The 19,188-nt window shown below is 44.9% G+C and overlaps 1 protein-coding gene across 2 annotated transcripts in view; it reads left to right on the top strand.

Annotated features, from left to right (window-relative positions):
- LOC111151374 (speckle type BTB/POZ protein) overlaps positions 1-12,620 on the top strand; it is a 65,215-nt gene extending 52,595 nt beyond the window's left edge. For both annotated transcript variants that reach the window (XM_022509358.1, XM_022509357.1), the window contains 5 exons: positions 3,068-3,245; positions 6,046-6,101; positions 6,580-6,702; positions 10,422-10,564; positions 12,067-12,620. In XM_022509358.1, the coding sequence (XP_022365066.1) occupies positions 3,068-3,245; positions 6,046-6,101; positions 6,580-6,702; positions 10,422-10,564; positions 12,067-12,211 (645 nt within the window). In that variant the 3' untranslated portion in view covers positions 12,212-12,620. The remainder of the gene's footprint in view (positions 1-3,067; positions 3,246-6,045; positions 6,102-6,579; positions 6,703-10,421; positions 10,565-12,066) is intronic.
- Positions 12,621-19,188: the final 6,568 nt, after the last annotated feature.

The following is a 19,188-nucleotide window of genomic DNA, read 5'->3' on the forward strand; positions in this document are numbered from 1 at the left end:
TGTAACGTTATTTAGGTTATAAACATACTGTAATAAACCCAGCACCCAACCCAGCAGCATCACCAATAACTTGGAACTAACCTGTATATATTTCTTCACTCTCCCTTAGACCTGTTGTCCCCCTACTCAGGGAATGATGATAAGTAGCTGTCCGAAATTGTATGCAATCATTCTCTTGTTCACTATGTGTGTGCCTGAAGAATGTACTAGTTTAGATTTGCTTGTTTTTTTTGCGCTTTATAAAAATGGTTTCAGAATGTATTTATAATGATGGGTGTAACTCTAGTGTTTTCATTTTTAGTGCTATGTGATAGTGTGTTGTGTGAATGTAAAACAGTTTGTTGATTCATTCTTTGGTTGGACATTTAGATTGTGGCCAGTCTTTTGATTAAAAGTAATGCTGCTGATATAAGCCATCTCTATGCAGAGTCTATTTTTTCCTTGATTGTTTTAATTATAAGGAAGTTAAAAAATGTATTTCCATTGGTCTTAGTTTGACTTTTCATGTTTAGATAAAATGTATAAGAATTGGCACACTCTTTAGTCTTTTATGGAAATTTTCTTTTTTAAGACAAGGAATTGACTTTAAAAGTGAGGCCCGTTTATGACTTGAAATGTAGAGGGCTATACAGTCTTCCTGAGACATTTCCATGTAGTCATTTATAAGACGACATAAATGTCACAGTCACGTCATCTTCACAGCTGCAATTCTGAATGAGTCTCCATAGTCAACTTTATAGGCATTAAAAAAATCTTTAGTTTTTCTCAAAATGGTCTCATTTTAGCATCATCATTTGCAGAGGAAAACAATCCCTTCCTAAGTTAAAAGTTTGGGCTCTGAAGACTCATTTGTGAATGCCATTTAAAATTTATTTTTAATTAAGCGTATTTAATGTTGGTAAGAGGTGCCAGACATTCCGCGCTCTGGAGACTCCAGGCATCCATATATCTACAGAACAAGTCTGGCTCAGACAGTAAAGGTACATTCTCCTTCCTGCTGTGTTCCTGTCTGTGTCTGGAGAGAGGAATTGCCCCAGTGAGACGGATCACAGTCTTTGGGCTCCACTCGTTACCAAGCGTGCATCTAACCAGCAGAGGGTCCACTGGTAACCATAGCTTGACATTCGGCTTAGTTCCTGCCATTTCATTTTACCCCATCCAGTAAATTGCCTCAAGTGTTAATGACTCTGGGCTCCTGTCAACCTGGTTTAATACAAGCTTAGGAACCCAGTGCCAGAAGCATCCTCCATTCCCTCCACTGGCCATCCCAAGAGATTCCTGCCTTTTCCTGTGAGGAAGTGGATTTAATTGGTCTTTTCCTTTTCCTCCCCCTCCCCCTTTTTTTAAAAATCAGTATTTTGAGGCTATAGCTAGAGACTGGAAACTTCTACTTCTGGTGTTAGTATGAGAAAGTGGCTGGACCAAATTAGAGATCTTAACATAGGACAAGAGGAAATCTCTGTGGGGTAGTTTGTGCTGGGTCCTGGGCTATTAAAATAATGTTATAATCTGGCTCTGATAAATGTGCTACTGATGTTACATACATTCATAATTGATTAACTTGGTGGCTTCACTGCACAGGATCATAATGGTTAGTTTGAAATAAATGAATACATTTCTCGACCTGATAGTAAATCTCTCACTCCTTCAGAAAAGAGACTACGGGTCATTTGGATGCCAGGACATTCGTTTTGCCTCTGGGTTTATGACTGCATTTAAGGGATGACTTGCATCTTGAAGGTTGAGAGAAATTTGGGTCATTTAGGATATTCCTAAGCTGTCTTTCTCATCTAACTTGTAGCAGTAGAGCAAGAGTGAGGAGCTGATTCTCCAGGTTTGTGAATTCTGCTTTGGTATTACCAATTTTAACCTCATGTGATGGACAAGGTAAAGCATAGCAGTGGTTGTTAGGCAGAAGACTGATCTGCTGGGCCTTGGCTTCAGTTTGGTAGTTTCCATTTATTTTAGAATGCTACGTTATTTATAAATCCTTGTGCTTGGCATCTAACAAGTTTTTCTGAGTCTCACTGACCCATCTTGGTTTTTATCTGGCTGAACAGTTAATTGAACTAGTTAAAGTGTGTTGCTGTTGAAGTCATGGGGGCAAGTTGGTTCCCTCCATAAATCTGTGGCTGTCACTTTGTTCCAGGGCTAGAAGTGCACATGGGGCTGGAGCCAGGTCTCTTGTAGGTTACTGTCACAAGGGACTGAGGAAGGGTGTCAGTGGTGTGGGATACCCACCGAGTTGTCACTGCTGGGGAAGATCTTCCAGAAGATCTGAAGAACAGAACAGAAGTTCTGTTCATTAGACTAACATCTGTGAGGAAATGCTAATTATTTACCAGGCCCAAGAGAAGCTGCATTTTATTTTCATGTTCTAGACCTAACTAAAATAAGTGAAGTACTTTTAGGCTTATCAGAAATTTTTTCTTTTAGAGAATTTTAAATGGTAGTTTCCATAGGAATTGTTTGTTTTAAAGATTTTATTTATTTGAGAGAAAGTGACAGAGAGATCACAAGCAGGGGGGAAGGGTAGAGGGAGAAGCAGACTCCCCACTGAGCAGGGATCCCGATGCGGGACTCGATCCCAGAACCCTGGGATCATGACCTGAGCCAAAGGTAGCCACTTAACTGACTGACCCACCTAGGTGCCCCTCCATAGGAATTCTTTGTATTTAACCTTTTGCTTAAGGCAAAATAAGGTAAACACTTGAGGTTTAATGTGTGCTTAGGTCAGTGTGCCTTTCTCCCCCTACCACCACCACCCCCGTTTTGCCCAGGTTTTCAAGGCAGGGGAGGCAGAGTTTACTAGCATTTGGAGGAGAAGGAGATTTGTGGGGCTTTTGCCTCTCATCCTAGGATGGTGTAGAATAAGTATGATTGTGGCAGATTGGAAATTACTTGATCCACAGGATAAAGCCTTGATTTGTGGAGGTGGTTTCAAGAGAACATGACTAACGTTTGTATCTGAATGTACTACAGCACTGAGGTAAAAGTCATCTCTTCTCCTGCTGGGAAGAAAACTCTTGGTAACAAAACCTTTGGGCTGTTTCCTTGTCTTTCACAGGTGAGCGTGGTGCAAGATTCCGTCAACATTTCCGGCCAGAACACCATGAATATGGTGAAGGTCCCTGAGTGCCGGCTGGCAGATGAGCTGGGAGGACTGTGGGAGAACTCCCGGTTCACGGACTGCTGTCTGTGCGTTGCCGGCCAGGAGTTCCAGGCTCACAAAGCTATCTTGGCAGGTTGGTCTTTATTCATGAGAAGCTTTAGTTTTGGTGAAACAAGGAAAAATGGTGGCTGCATAATCACCTTTTGAATAGCATCAACTCTTCGAACTGGTGCACTTAAAAATAAAGCTAAATATATATATTTTTATGGTGAGGACATTAGTTGTCATAACCAAAAAGCCTACTCTTCGTAGAAGTGGAGTTTCTGTTTTTCCTCTCTCTAGGGGACTTAGGCCACCATTGTCAAGCCGTAGATGATGTATATTGAATGCCTTTGCACCTAGGGGGTAGATGTCAAAACACTGGTTAAGAGGAGGTGTTAGCCCCTAGACAGGGGCTTAAGATGTAGTGGAGAAGATTCTGGACTTGGGACTAAACCAGCCCTGGAGCGTTAGCCTTCAGTACTGGAGCATTAGCCTTCCCCAGCCCTGGAGCGTTAGCCTTCAGTACAGACATACCAGAAGAATGAGAATTTGCTAGTGACGTGGAGGATTAGGTCTTGCTCAAGGCCATTGTCCTTAAGACCAGAAAGACTGACAAAGAGTGGGAGCTGATAAGGCAGGACTGACTTTACTTCCCACGAAGGCATAGCAGTCAGCCACAGACTTCTGTTCAGACCATAAGACATAAGAGGAAATTGCATGAACTTTCAGGCAACAATTTTTTTTTTACCAAGACTCTCAGCTCTATCATTCTAAAATACACACCTGGCAAAACCTCAGTCTGGCTCAATCTAACTGTCTTCCTGTTCCTGCTCTCAACTAGGTGTTACTGTCTATTGCCAAAGGAAGTCATCTACTCTTAGGTTAATGTCTCCACAAGCAGCTAGGCTCTTGGCACTGCCAAGAACTCTTCTACAGATATATAGTTAGCTCTCTTTATTTTTCCTTAACAATAGATACTTCAGACTGTTTACCAGTCTCCTTTAATGTCTGGACTCCTGAAAGAGTTGCTTGCTACTACTTCTGAGAGAAAATTGAGGCCCTTCTCCCTCAGCTCTTGCCTGTCGCCTTGCGTGCATTTTCCCTGCATTCTCTGTGGAGGTGGTGTTTTCCTCGTGTCCAGAGCGGGCTGTCTCTTCGGCTTCTGTTTCATATCGCATGCCGCCTTCCCAGAGTCCTTACTCTGCCGGTTATACCCTTGTTGCCTGGTATCTCCACCATCTCTCTTTCTCCGATTGTCTGTTTACCCTTAGCCTGGAAACTGGCTCAGCCGTCTCCCTCTAGTTATTCATTCATTCATATTCATTTTCTCTGTCTCTCCCTCTCTCCCTCTCTCTCCATTTCTCTTTAAATAGAGCTAAGTTTCTTGAGTTAGCACATTTACTGTCTCTGCTTCTTTCCTCCCACTTATCCTCAGTTCACCTCCATGCCACGAAAGCAGTTTTCCAAAGTTCTCTGACCTGCTAATTCCTAAATTTGAGGGATTCCTTAGTTCGTATATTATTTGACTTCTTTCTTCTGGTTCTCTCCTGATGCTCTGGCTACTTCTGATGTGTGGCCTCCCTCTTCTTCACATGTCCCTGTCAACACTGGTGTCCCTAAGGGCCTGCCTCAGTTCTCTTTTCCTCTGCTTATTTCCCCTGGGTGGTGTTCTTTATTCTCATAGCAGCATTTTGAGTCTAGCCACTGAAGATCTTCTAAGCATACCGCTGCTTTGGACCCTTCCCTTTTTAAAAAAAACCACCAGCCCTTTTACTCTTTGGTTTTTGTGATATCCTTATTTTAGTACCCTATAGCTGATGAGCCTTCTGAACTAAAAGCGGTGAGAATTAATGTCCCTTTGGAATATTTTAAAATATTGAGTCTCAGAGGGATAAGTGATTTGCCCAAGATAATGTGGTTAGAAAATGACAGATCCAGAATTAATCCTTTCTGACATAAACTGTAGGCCCAAGTTCAGGTGACCTGGTGGCTCAGAGTCCTGCTACATTTTCCATCTGGTGCTCCTCTCTCAGGTGGAAATTTGGTAGTCTCCGCCTTCATCAAAACTTCTGATTTATTCGACAACATGATAAAGTTTGAGGGGTTTAGGCCTTTTATTACTTTCATGGTTGAAATTAAGTTGACTTATTTTTCTGTGTTCATTAGACCGCAGTGGGCTTAGAACACCATTTCTCAACCTTTTTTCATTATCCCCACACCCCCCAAGGAAAAAAAATCAAATTATTCCTAATGGGAGATATTAAATACTAAGGATTAAGTTTTTGTCAGGAAGAGTAGAATTTTGAAGGACCACAGATGGTTTTCATACCTTAGTTTTTGTTTTGTTTTGTTTTGTTTGCCTCTTTGGGGTGTTATCCTCTCTATTGTGAATGCGTGGCCTAAAGGAACAGAGCACCTGCTGTAAACAAGCATGCTCTTCCTCTAGTTAATGGTGCACTGAGCCCTGTTCTTGGCCTTCTTGCTGTGTGGTCCCTAGAACTGGAGAATTTAGTATCATTGTTCTAGGCAAAAATTGGGGTATTAGGATGCCTTGCTTAGACCATGAAGGATCTTCCGTTTGAACCCCCAAACCTGCCCAGAGGAGGTCATGGTCCTCCAGTCTGAGTAATTTCGTTCCAATATGAATGGTTGGAATGGAGCTCCTGAGAAATTATTTTGAAAGTACTGATTTCTTTTTTCCCCTCTGTCATGTTATTCACTTCTTGGTGTAATGTAAGAAGAGAGGGATTTTATTATTCCAGTGTAATTTGAGGCTAAGACCCTTTCACGTAGCAAAAGGACAAGAAAGAAGGTGATCTCTTCATAACAGAAGAACCAAGAGGTTTCAGTGTGATAACCTTTTCTATCTCTGTTTCCCTTTCACTTTGTAGCTCGTTCTCCAGTTTTTAGTGCCATGTTTGAACATGAAATGGAGGAGAGCAAAAAGGTATGTGACAGAATGAAGATATGTCTTTTTAGCTAGGTGACTAGGTGCAGATGATTTCCCAATTTCACACCACATGTATTTTTCCAGTCATGTTATTAAAATGGAATACTGTTCTCGGAACACTTTCTGAGAGCAGGGAGAGGTGGTCCGGAAGCATTCTAGGTTAAACAGACTCACTCCATCCCAGGTAGATCATCGAGTTTTGTGTGAGGTTCTTAGACGTGTGTTTCTACTCAGGCGAAGAAACACCAAAAAATCAAAGAAACAGTTGTCTTGCTCTTGTATTTGAGAAGATAAAGGTGGTGCATATGATGGGAGCAAAGGCTGTTCTAATGAAATAGGGCAAAGAGAGAATTCTCATCCATGTTAGGTTTTAGATGATAACAAGCCTTTCTCTCACCAGAGCTTAAAATCATGAAAATTGTTTAGGGATTTTGTTCTGTTGGAATGTTTCTCATTTTCAGTTTTTCTGGCATAGAATCGGGTTGAAATCAATGATGTGGAGCCTGAAGTTTTTAAGGAAATGATGTGCTTCATTTACACGGGGAAGGCTCCGAACCTCGACAAAATGGCTGATGATTTGTTGGCAGCTGCTGACAAGGTGAGATAAGACTAGAAAAGGAATCACAAGAGGAGGAGTGTTTGTGACCTTGTGAGTTTCATGACTGGGCCTCTGTGTTACACAGTAGGTAAGACGAGCGTGTATCTCAGTGTGCCCAGGGCAGTCCTGGGTTGCAGTAATTGATAGCACCACCGTTTTTATTTTCCAAAGTGTCCTGCTGTCAAAGTAACTTCTGTGGTCACCCTAATTACAGAAAAGAAGGGTAAGTTTGCTGTTCACCTCCCTTCTCTTCCCCATCTCACATGTAAGCATAGGGGATATTAAAGATTCAGATAATACTAACATTTGACTTTATAATGTACAAAGTGTTCTTGAGTTTATTAACTTTTTCTTTCTAAATAGTGAGAGATTTTATTTTTTTAAACTTTTTCTTCTAATTCTAGTTAACCTACAGTGTTGTAGTAGTTTCATATATATAATATGGTGATTGAACAATCCCATACATCCTGTGGCTCCTGATGGGACAAGTACACTCCTTGATCTCCATCACCTGTTTCACCCTTCCTCCCACCCGCCTCCCCTTGAGTGCATAAACTTTTATTTTAAACTTTGTCAGTAAGAGAATAGTCTTTTACCCAGTGTTGTGGTTAACATTTTCAACTTTTATCTAAGGAACTATTGAAATATACCACAGTCAGAATTACAAGATGACCGGTAGCTCTTGGAACGAAGAAATAGTACTGCAGTAAATGCGTGCGTTGATCATTTCATTTCAATTTGAGAAACATTGAAGTGTGAAAATTAAAGTATGGACCTTAGGATCAAGGAAACAGGGGAAGGACCAAAACCAGTAGGCCAATTATTCCCAAAAGAAGTTTGGAGGGAAATTATTGATGAAACACTGAGCTTAAACAAGTCAAATTGGGGTTCCTGTGTGTTGGCTGTCTTAACTGCAAGATTTCTCAGAATCTTTTTAGTATGTTAATGTACACTGTGAGTTTTCTAAAAAAAATATGATAGACCGCATTTCTCTAGCTTAGTCAACCCTGAAATCCTTTTCCTCAAGAATCACCTCTGGGAATTAGTGTCCCCAAAAACACACCTGGGGAAACTGACTTTCTTTATGCAGATAGGTCAGAAAGAGCTCGGTAACCTGTCCTCCAAGGCCCTGTACTCTGAGGAAGCACAAGCTCTTTTTCCTCTGGAAGTTTCTTAAAAGGGTTTATACCTGGCCAGCAGCAGACCCCATGAAAAGGACCAATCCCCGCTGGAAGTGTTGCTCCTCTTCCTACCGTATGATGCTCCAGCACCCATCTGGGGGCAGAGCTGGCTCAGACCTGAGGCCACTAGAGCCTTCCCAGGATTTCCCCGTGGGAAGAGTCTCCTTCCACTTTTCTTTGCACCTCGAGGACAGAGGAAGGACGTGCTTTGACAGTGGAGTTTTGTATTTATTGATCAGCTTTTTGGAGTGTTTGTAGAGGACGAGGCACGTAAATCCTCATTGATTGGGTTTGAAAGGATTGAGTAGTAGCTGTATCCTTTCAAGATTTTATGAATCCAGTTAGGCAGTGCGAACATTCCCTGTGCTCCCAGTCTGGCTCCATGCTGACCACAGGAGTCTTGCTTTCAGTGGGGGCAGTAAAGAACTATCTGCCGTGAGCTCTGGAGAACTAGAAGACACAGCTTTTTGTAAACACGCGTTTATAATGATCCTGCCTCATCTGCCTTCTGATTTTCAGTGAAGTGTATACATGCCAGGTACTTAGCCCACTGTAGTGGGCTAAGGGAAGAGTAGTGTCAGAAAGCCCACTTTTCAGACAGAAATACTGAGGCTGAGCGGTATATATTCTCAGAGCCAGGGTTTGACGTCTGTGTCATTCCTGGGTTTTCATTCCTGCTCCTCAGCCAGAGAACATACTGGGCAGCCCCCGTCAGTACGTAGAGCATGGGGATCGGCCTGAATTGGCATTCTGTGGCTGTCTTCAGTATAGTGTGCTAACTTGCAGTTTTAAAAGATAAAGTAGTCGAATCGCAGCAGTGCTTTAAATTTATGAATGAGAAGTAAGTGAAGGGTGCATTTTCAAATTCCATTCAGAATTTCCTATCAGACAGTCTTTGCTCCCAGCTTACTTGAAAACATTTTTACCTTTACACCTCATTGTGAGCTTCAGGAAAACAGAATAAGAAATCTTTCATGGAAGGATCTAAACATCTAAAATTTACCCAAGAGGCTGAAACAGCTTCTTCTGGGCTTTTCCAGTCTCCTGGGGACACGTGTAATTAGACCAAAAACAAAACAAAACACGTCGGCCAGGCCTAGGAGACACAATTTCAATCTCCTGAGTAAGTACAGCCATTAGGCAGGTTTTTCAGAAGCATAATTAAGAAAAAAAACTTTGTCTCCCAAGGGACAAGAATGGCTACTTTTGTCTAATTATGCAGTAGGGATCAGAACTATTCACAGTAAAAAGTCCTTTTAAAAGAATGTATCGAGAAAGGGTAAGAGGAATGTTCTGTGCAGCACTGTATAAAGACCGAACATTTATTCAACCTTTTCCAGGCTTTTAAAACAAAAATGGCAACCTAATTTCTTGCTTGTCTAGTGTCATTCCTGTTTTCCATGGAAACTGTTTTCTAGTTACTCAAATGTAAAAAATTAAAGCTGCACCAAAACCAATAAAACTCTCTTTTTGCTGCAGGAGATCACAGTGCCCACAGACATGCCTCCTCACCCAGAATTCATAAAAATAAAATTGTCTTGGTTTGATTGCCATGATTCAGCCTGAAGTAGTTATTGTGTCATTGAGTTCTGAGGTCCCGGAGGTGGGACCAGTACGGAGACTGTGGATACCCTTAAAGCAGAGGGTTCTCCTATGAACTGATTAATAATGTTTTATTTTGTGACTCCTTTTATACCTTCCTCCTCCTCCTTGCTCCTGAAGTTCCTTAGTAAGTTCATAATCTCATATTTGAGAGCACATACTACAGTGGCATCAAAACAAATCCGCTAGATCAGATGTGCCCAGTGTTAACCCAGACCTTCATTTCTAGAACATTTATACCCTTTACTTGGAAAATAGGAAGTTTTTAGATCAAAACTGGATCCAGGGTCTCTGCTGCTTTGTTCCTACCCTGAGAATCTTAACCTCAACCTCAGGAAAGAGGACTCCATTTATCCCTTCTCTTGAAAAGGAGACCTTTGGTTGACCCTCATTCAGGACCAGCTAGTGGCAGAGATGCTGGTGAAAGTCACCCCGGGGCTCCTTTTCACAGCCCGATGGGCCAGTTGGCATACCTGCCGGGCTGGTGACATTGCTTAAGTAGAAAGGACTGTGCTTCACCCTCGTTTGGCTCTGACTCAAAGGATGGCAGGAATGTAAAAGGTCATGTCCCATTGGCTTGAAGCAGGGTTATGCCTCATCGTAAGGGAGGGTAGGTGGTGGTGGTCCAGGAAACACTCGAGTCCCTCTTGGGGCAGGGTGACCTTGACGATGTGGGTGTACTCCCTAATGGCCATTTTCCCAGCAAGTGGATTTTAGAACGTGAGTGGCAGCCATGCACGTTATTTTAGCGGTCTTCTTTTCAGCCTTGGGGCGTGCTTGTGCCTTATCACTGCGGTAGCTCAGTGGCCTTGTCACGCGCTGTGCAGTTCTGCTCTGGAGTCCCGTTCCGCGGCCGTCCCGCTGAGGAGCACAGCTGCAGCGGCCGCAGCCCAGAGGCACCCCCGCCCTGACCACAGCAGTGCTTGTGTCTTCCAGTACGCCCTGGAGCGCTTGAAGGTCATGTGCGAGGACGCCCTCTGCAGTAACCTCTCCGTGGAGAACGCCGCAGAGATTCTCATCCTGGCTGACCTCCACAGCGCCGATCAGTTGAAAACTCAGGCAGTGGACTTCATCAACTAGTGAGTCGGCACCTTCAAAGCTGTCCTTTCAGGAGAGCCGGGCTAGCAAGAGAAAGGAGAGGGACTTTGAATTAGGGAGTAAAACAGGCACGTGGCTTCGTTAGCCCCTTGTAGTAAGTAGAGGGTTTTCATCTTTCCCTTCAGCTTGACTGGACGGGAGATGGTCTCAGGAGATGGTCTTGCTCTGTCTTGTGGGGCTAACCCGATTGGTAAGCGAGGTGCTTTCCTTCCTGGCGGTGATGGGAAGCAGTGAAATGATGAGCAGCTGGCCAGGAAAGGCGGGGTGCCCCGAATGGCAGCACCTTCACTTCCCACTCCTGGGCTTAGTAGAGGACATGTAGGTCTCCGGGAGAACAGAGGTGGGTTTTGTATGAGTTAGTAAAACGTGTCTGACAGCTGATTGTGGAATGGGGAAAAGAGAAGGGATAACCAGTTGTCGAGGCTGTTGAATACTGCCCGGAAAGGAAGTGTTCATTCCAGCAGATCTGTCCTGTCATCCTAAATGACAGAGGACCTGGCCACACTGCTCTCTGCGGTAATTCTCAGTGGGGCATGTTCTGCTCCCTTGCCTGTTGGAGAACAGAAGCTGGGAAAAACCCAAAGGGGAGAAGCAGGCCTTAAAAAGCCCTCACAGGGGCGCCTGGGTGGCTCAGTGGGCTAAGAGCCTCTGCCTTCGGCTCAGGTCATGATCCCGGGGCCTGGGATGGAGCCCCGCATCGGGCTCTCTGCTCAGTGGGGAGCCTGCTTCCTCCTCTCTCTCTGCCTGCCTCTCTGCCTACTTGTGTTCTCGGTCTGTCAAATAAATAAATAAAATCTTAAAAAAAAAAAAGCCCTCAGAGCAGCAGTTCTGGGCTGAGGCCGGCTTAAAAGGTTGCTGAGTAGATGAGTGGACATTGTTTAACAAAGAAAATGCCCCCAAAGAGGAATCAGCTTCCTCGATGTAAGGTTGTTTTGAAGGAGTTTACCGATTGCGGCAAAGGTAGGTGGGAAGAGACCCCAGATGTTCCTTCTAGTGACGGCTCGCTCCGTGCTGGACACTCGCGTGGTGCTCTTTAGATGTTAACATTTGGTAGGGCGTGGTATGGTCCCCTCCGGCTGATCGAATAGAGCCGCGGCCGTGATCTGGTCTGTGGTCGGGGACCAGCATGATGGCAGAGCCAGATGGAAGCTCAGAGCTGCCGGACAAGAGAGCCCTTGCTCTCTCTCTGTCGTAGCCTCACCAGTGAATGTGAAGAGCATCCGTGATGGAGAGAAGGGCCTGAGGAACATTTCGCCTTTTGTATTGGGGGGGGGGGGGCTCCAAATCCAGGCTTTCCGAGCTGCAGCAGCCTCAGCCTGGGCAGCTGTCTGCACGGTGTGTGACGGGCTCTGTCGACGAAGGGTTCCGCCCGAGTGTTTGGCCCCCTTTACAGCGGACTCCGGGAGGTTAGACTGCCCGGGGGGCAGTGGACCCCAGCCCTCTCTCGTGCCTTTGGTAATCCATCTCTCCACATTTCTCCTAGTCATGCTTCGGATGTCTTGGAGACCTCCGGGTGGAAGTCAATGGTGGTGTCGCATCCCCACTTGGTGGCTGAGGCCTACCGCTCTCTGGCTTCAGCACAGTGCCCTTTTCTGGGACCCCCACGCAAGCGCCTGAAGCAGTCCTAAGATCCTGCCTGTCGTAAGACTCCGTGTGTTTTCCTGAAGCAGCGGCCACCGTTGCTGCCACTGACCACCAGGTAGACAGCGCAATCTGTGGAGCTTTTACTCTGTCGTGGGGGCAGAAGACTGCATCGTGGCCCCCAGGCTTTCAAAACAGCACTAAATAAACTTGGGGGAAGCGGGGGGTGGGAAGGGCCCGGGACCTGGGGCTGCTCAACCTAATGAAAACCCTGTTGCTGCGTCACTGTGTTCCCTTTGGCCTGGCCGACTTTGGTACTGTGGGGATTCAGTTTAGGCGCCGGCCCGGAGGACGTCCCAGCGGTGGTACTTCGGAGAGACCTGTCTGCATCTGACTGAGCAGAACAGATCGTCAGGTGCCTGGAGCAAAAAGGAAAAAAAAAAAAAAAAAAAAAAAGGACATTTAGTTATAAGAGAAGGGAAAAGGAAAGGAAAGAAGAAAGGATTTTTGCAGAATTTCTCAAAAATCAATTTGTGGATTCCAGTAGTATTTATGTTGAGAGAAATTTTAGTCCATCCAGCTGTGCTAAAACTTGGATATTTGTGACAACTCCTCACCACCATACAAGTATCAGAAGAGCTCTCTTGTTGTTAGCACTTATTGTTTGCAAGAACAGAATACATCCTTTTATCCTTTTATGAAAATTGACAAGTGAAGGCGAGAGGGGAAGGAGGTTATTTGAGCTGGAAGATGCGTGTTCTGATGTGGTGGCTTTTGCAAAAAATCTTTATCGGTGTTGAAAACTGGAAAAAAATAATTCATCCAGAATTCATACTGTCTTGACAAGAACTCTGGTTCTCTGTTTTTAGATATTGTGGAAAATGTTTTTTGGCATTTTTCTCTGATTTTATTTCTCCTCCCTCCCCCCCTTTTCTAAGAAAATAAAATGCAAAACAAAAACAGAACAAAAAAGAAGAGAAAAGAAAAGGAAATTTTATTATTAATGCTGTGTGACAAAAATCCCAGCCCAGATTGCTCAGCTGTTCGTACCTGACTTGCCGCCTGCGTAGGAGCCAGTCCTGTTCCTTCCAACTCACCCCTTTCCTACAGGGGAGAACTTCCAAATGTTAATTGTTTTCTTTTTGAAAATATAAATAATTACTATTTTGTACTGTGTGGTATCTCTGGTCTTTTGTTTCACTCACCTGGCTGGCTTTTTGGGTCTGAGTTCCTCAAGGGATTTCAGAGACCTGGTTTGAGCCTTCAGCTTGCAGAGATTCTATGAGAAATGTCTACCCATGGGGATTTACTGTGTCTCCCTCACCCCGGGCTGCCTCTTGGAGCTCCCAGCATCTACCAGTGTCTTGTCCTCCTCGAGTATCTCACAGGCCACATTCTAATGAGGGATCAGGCTCCTGCCTCTGCCAAGGCAAGTAATGGGGGTGGGCTTTTCTACCCCCTACATGTTCTAACACCTAACTCCCAACCTCCCTTCTCCTAGCTAACTATAAATAGATCAAGGGGACATGAATGTGGAGATTAAATAAAGGGAAATCATTATCTCTGACTGGTTCTGTCACTGACTTGATGTATTTCCAGAAAAGTTAATGTCTGAATACCCGGTGGGCTCACAAGGACACTCCAGGGCTCCTCTGCCTTTCTCACAACAGTGCTGGACAGGACAGGACAGTGGGACACACCGGAAAATGCAGTGGCCATGTGGCCAAGGTGTGTACATTTGACCTTAGATGGAGACTCAACGTATTCCATCTCCCATTTCTCTCCAATGACTTTGGCCTTGGCAGATTTTCCAGTTTTCATTCATCTTGCCCAAGGTCCTAGAATGACCAGCTGTGGTTGAGCATCGACACGGGCGCACAGAGGATGCGCTTATTAGAAACCATCCCATTGCACTTGTCAGTTTCCTCCCACGGCTAACGTCTGGGAGGAAGTATCCGGTGTTCCACATCGTGGCTGCCGTCCTGTGCCACCTCGTCCTCGCTCTCCAGGTCAGCACACTGGTCCAGGGCTCCAGCATGCACAGAGTCTCCTCCGCCCATGTGGCCTCCTGGGCCACTGCATTGCCTCATTCGCTCAGCTCTTCTTGGTTTTCACCGAACCTTCATAAACAGTATTTCATTTAAACTTCCCAACAACCAAGTGACAGACAGCACCTTCCCATTCTATAGTGAAGAGAAGTGGAAACACAGAGCAGTCAAGTGACATGCGTCAGATCCCACAACTGTCGAGTGACAGTTCTCCTGATATACAGTACCCTGAGAAGATTACGAAAGTAGAGGGAGGAGGTTCCATTTCTGAAAAGTTTCGGTCCAAAATCAGAGGTAAAGTTTCCTTCCTATGGGAGAAGCAAGAGCAAAGCTCTAGAGAGATCCAACTGCTGTCCTGTTCTTCCAGGGGGCCAGGAGGATCAGTCTGCCTTCAGGTTTGCTTTCCTCCTTGTTCATAGAAAGCTGTGGGTTGGGGGCCGGTGGTTTCAGGGCCTATGCCTCGGGAGGGGAGCAGTCCTGGTACCAAGCTTCATCAGGAGGAAGGTCTCTTTGGGGATTTTCCAATATTTTTGGAATCTCCAATGTGGGTACAAAGCTGTTAGGATTTCAGGTACAGGTGAAACTGCTCGATGCTTCTCCTGTCATTATTACATTATTTCTGGACGTGTTTGTTTTTGTTTAAATGATACAGTTGAAGCCATCTGGTTATGACAACATCAGAGCCCCAGCATACTGTTCGTAAACCTCCCACTGCCACCACCCCCTCCCTCAGCTCCCCCCACATCTGAAATTTAATTCAAGTTAACTCCACAATCTTGGGCATGTGCTGTCACTGAAGAGATGTCCGCGCCAGTGGAACAGTTGGAGATTTCAATTCCACAAGGATATAGCTTATTTATCAAAACAATATTTCAGGCGAGTAGTTTCACAGAACCTTTGGAGTTAACGGTTTGAGGTCCAAACAGAGTATCTGGCTTTGGTCCCTACCGCACCCCCCACCCCGTTGTTGGCCCCTGTATCTGGTCATCCGTGGAAAATTTTCCCATTGCTCGTGTGGAGATGAGCCCTTTCTGTGTTGCCATTAGGCATCTCCTACCCCTTTATGGGATTTAACAGTTCAGGTAAGAGCGGCCTCTCACTGGCTACTCTGCTGGGCTTGGCGGATCTTTAGAAGAGAATCATCTTCTTTTTTTTTTTTTTTTAAGTTCTAGCCAGGAATGTCAAGATCCTTTCTTAGGCCAGAAGATCTCTGGCTTCCCCATTCTGCGCATCCATTTATAAATCTGGTTTAAACCTATTGTGGGTTCTCCGTATTGTGTGAGCCTGTGTAGATGAAAGGAAACAGCTTGTATGTTTATGAGCCGAACAACAAACAGAGGGGGCGTGGCACTGCACTTTGAAACTGACTGTTGCTTTGTTCTGGCTCCTCAACTCCTAGAAAAGAACAGCAGCTGAATCCCCCAACCTGACTGCATTGGATCCTTCCGTTTATCTTTGTCAAAGACAAACTCTTGGCTGGAGCCCAACCTTATTTTCCACAACCAATTATCTTTTTAATCAGCCTGGGCCCCGTGTGTTTCCTTTATCTCATGACTTTTCACTGAACTCTGCCCTACGTCATTTAGATTCATTTCTAATGGCTTGCTGACTAATCTAACATTCAGGTGAGGAGCGTTGGGCTGCTCTTTACGTACGTGCATGCACAGGGTGGCTGTGTTTTCCCCCTTTTAATTTCGGAGGTGACTGTACCACGTTGGGGCCTTTGACCCAATAGGTGGACGCCTCACGGAGGCAGCGAGCAAGAAAGCAAATGTAGGACGATCAGTATCTGGGATAATGAGCTGGGAGAACCAGAAGCTTTGACCTCCAGATGAGAGCAGAAACTTGAATGTTGTTGACTGATGGGATCTTGATGCCGCTAAGCCATTAGCAAGATGATCGCTCCCCCCTCTGTAAATCCCGTAATGCTGGAGTGGAAAGTGGCATCTGGAATATTGTTTGGTTCTGATTCCTGCAGCTCTAGGAAAAAAAAGAATTTTAGACTTGAGGGAATTCAGCACAAGCAACAGAAATGATTAAGGAGTTGAAGGGGATCAACTCCAGGGGGGAAATATTATGAAGATAAAATACGCGTAACTCGAGTAAGGAATGTAGCATCAGGACCCGCGGTTTACAGATCTCACAGGAGTTCTGAACACTTGCCAGCTTGTCTTGCACGGTTCCCATTCATCCCAATCGTACAGCTTGGGAAGGTGATAATGTAACCTCCTCAAGGTCACTCAACCTGGCTCTGAGCTCAGAAGCAACAGAAGGCAAAGGAGTAGCTTTGGGGCTTAGGCCCAAGGCCCAAAGAGAAAATGAAAATCCAAGAGTTTGCCTGGCAGTGGAGTGGACACACACCTGCTCATAAGGCTCTGCTGAAATGGGGAGAGTTGTAGCTTTCTCAAGACCCTTTAAGATGAGCTCTTGACAAGCCAAAGAGAAAGAAGGGCACCCCACACAGTTCACCTTCTTTTGATACCTGAGCAAACAGACATCCAGCCAAGGGAGAGGACATGTTCAAGGTCACACGGATTAAACTTGGGCCGGTGATTCAGCAAACAATGGCAGAGCATCCAGAAGGTACCAAACATCATGGTGGGGTAGGGTTGGGGTAGAGGGTGGGATTTCTGCCTTACAAATTCAGTCTAATGGAGGAGGCAGGGGTGTGGCCCTCAGAAACAAAGCAGAGAGGTCATGACATTGAGAACAGAAGAGAAGAAAAGAAATTTTGCAGTAAGGAGGTCAGTGGTTACCTGAGAACAGTTTCTGTCAAATGGTGGAGGCAGAAGCCAAGACTGACGAGAAGGTAAGCAAATACAGGATGAGTAGAAGCTACGCTTTCCAGAAGTTTGGCAGGGAGAGAGAAAAGGAATCTCTCCCGCCCACTCTTAAGGACTTATGCCTCAATTTAGTCAACACGTTTATTTTTGTCTAGCAGTCATGGTGTACAGGTTGTTCCATAAAATTACACTTTAGTAACTGATATTTGTAATAAAATGGATGTAGAATAATTACAGTTTTAAGCTGAAGAAGAAAACAATCACCTTCAGCCCTTAACACAATTTTGAGAATGATTTCCTAAATTTAGACAGACATATGTTTCTGTACTTCTTCAACCTATCCATCTTCCAAGTAAAAGTTTGCCTCACATTTACTAGAGACCTTTAAAATGTTTTAAGGAGCCAGTGGTTTGGCTCAGCATTGAGCTACCTAAAAATAACATTCAGTACCCCAAAATGTACGCCGTGATTGGTAGCTTTGCCAGTTTCCGTGGTGTAAATACTCCCACCGGGCCCAGTTCAGACTTCAAAGGTGACGTCACAGGGGCGCAGAGTCGGAAAGCACGCAGCTCCCCGCTGCCTAACATTTCCGCCATGCTGACCTGGCATACATAGGCAATGGTAGAATGAGAAAGAATTCGGGAGAGATGAATTTGGAGCATTTATTACCTTTGCTGTTCATTGTATGTTAATATAATTCAATTTTTAATTGGCTGTTTAACAACCAGCTCTCAAAATTTCTAAAAATGTAACAGTTTGACTTTAGAGAGCCAGCGTGAACCACTGGTGTGGTTTCAAATCTGTCCTCCCAACATCTGTGCACCTCCTTATTTCCTGTTATCCCACAGCACTTGCAAATGCCTTAAACTCCTTCGTTTAATGGTAAAAGGAGGTTACAGCTGACCCTTGAACAACAAGTCAGGGGTACCCCCAGCCCCCACTGTGGAGTCAAGAATTTGCATATAACTTTTGACTCGCCCAAAGCTTAATGATGAATAGCCTACCGTTGACTAGAAGCCTTACCAAGAACATAAGCAGTTGATGGACATATTGGGTGTGTGTATTACATGCTGTATTCGTACAATAAAGTAAGCTCGAGAAAAGACTATGATTAGGAAAATCATAAGGAAAAGAAAATGCATTTATAGTACCGCACCGTATCAAAAAAGATGCACACGTGAGTGGACCCATGCAGTTCAAACCCGTGTTGTTAAGAAATCTATAGTTAGACTGACACTGATATGTGAGCCAATAGTCTTATTACACATTTTAATCTCTCTGGGTAAAGAAACATTTTCTCTCTATCTCTTATCAGAGCTAGAAGTATTTTATTGAACCACTAAGGAAAAACAGGCATATCCCCTGACCACAGGATCCAGTGGCATCTCCAGCCATTCCAGGGATGTGATCACCGAGGGTCCTCCCTGCCCCCGCGACCTCTGAATCTGGAGAAAAGCGAAGGAGCGCAAGTGTTTGGTCTGCATACCACTGGGCGATCCCCAGGGCCTTCCACTCCGACCTAAGTCTAAGAACATGGCCTCGGTGTGGCCTTGCAAGAATGAATTCTCTTCGGTGTTCTCTGCTAATTATTCATTTACACATTCAATATACAATGTGTCAGGGACTGCACTAGCTTTTAGTGGTAACAGGGAGTTCCACTAACTGCTCCCTGCCCCCATGGAGCCTCGAGTATGATGAGAGAATGTCCCTGATGATCTCACAAATACGGGATGTCAGACCATGCTGAGTGCTCTGGAAGAAATGTATGGGGAGCTGGGAGGGACTGTGAGTAGGGAATTAATCTGGGGGATCCAGGAGGCTTCCCTAAGAAAGCAACTTTTGAGGTGAGAGCTGAAGGGTGAAGGGCTGTGAGCCTGGGGAGGTGGGGGAGGCACGTTCTGCCCAGAAGAAATGGTGTGAATTCCTGAGCTCGGAGCGCTTAAGGAACCCGGAAGGCTGGCAGGCTGGCCTGCAGACCAGCGATGTAGACGCCGGAGCTGGGAGTGCCTCCCTAGGTCACATGCAGGATTTAGGCACTTAATTGAGAACAGTGGGAAATCATTGGAGAGATGTAGGCAGAAGAGGGTGACAAGATTTCATTTTAATAAGCTCTCTGGCTAGAGTTTAGAAAACTTAATGTTGGCAGTGGGAACGATGGAAGGCCAGAGATCACAGAACTTGCTTCAGAACTTG

This window comes from Enhydra lutris, unplaced genomic scaffold (genome assembly GCF_002288905.1).
Source record: "Enhydra lutris kenyoni isolate GAN:26980312 unplaced genomic scaffold, ASM228890v2 scaffoldscaffold26, whole genome shotgun sequence".
Lineage (NCBI taxonomy): Eukaryota > Metazoa > Chordata > Mammalia > Carnivora > Mustelidae > Enhydra > Enhydra lutris.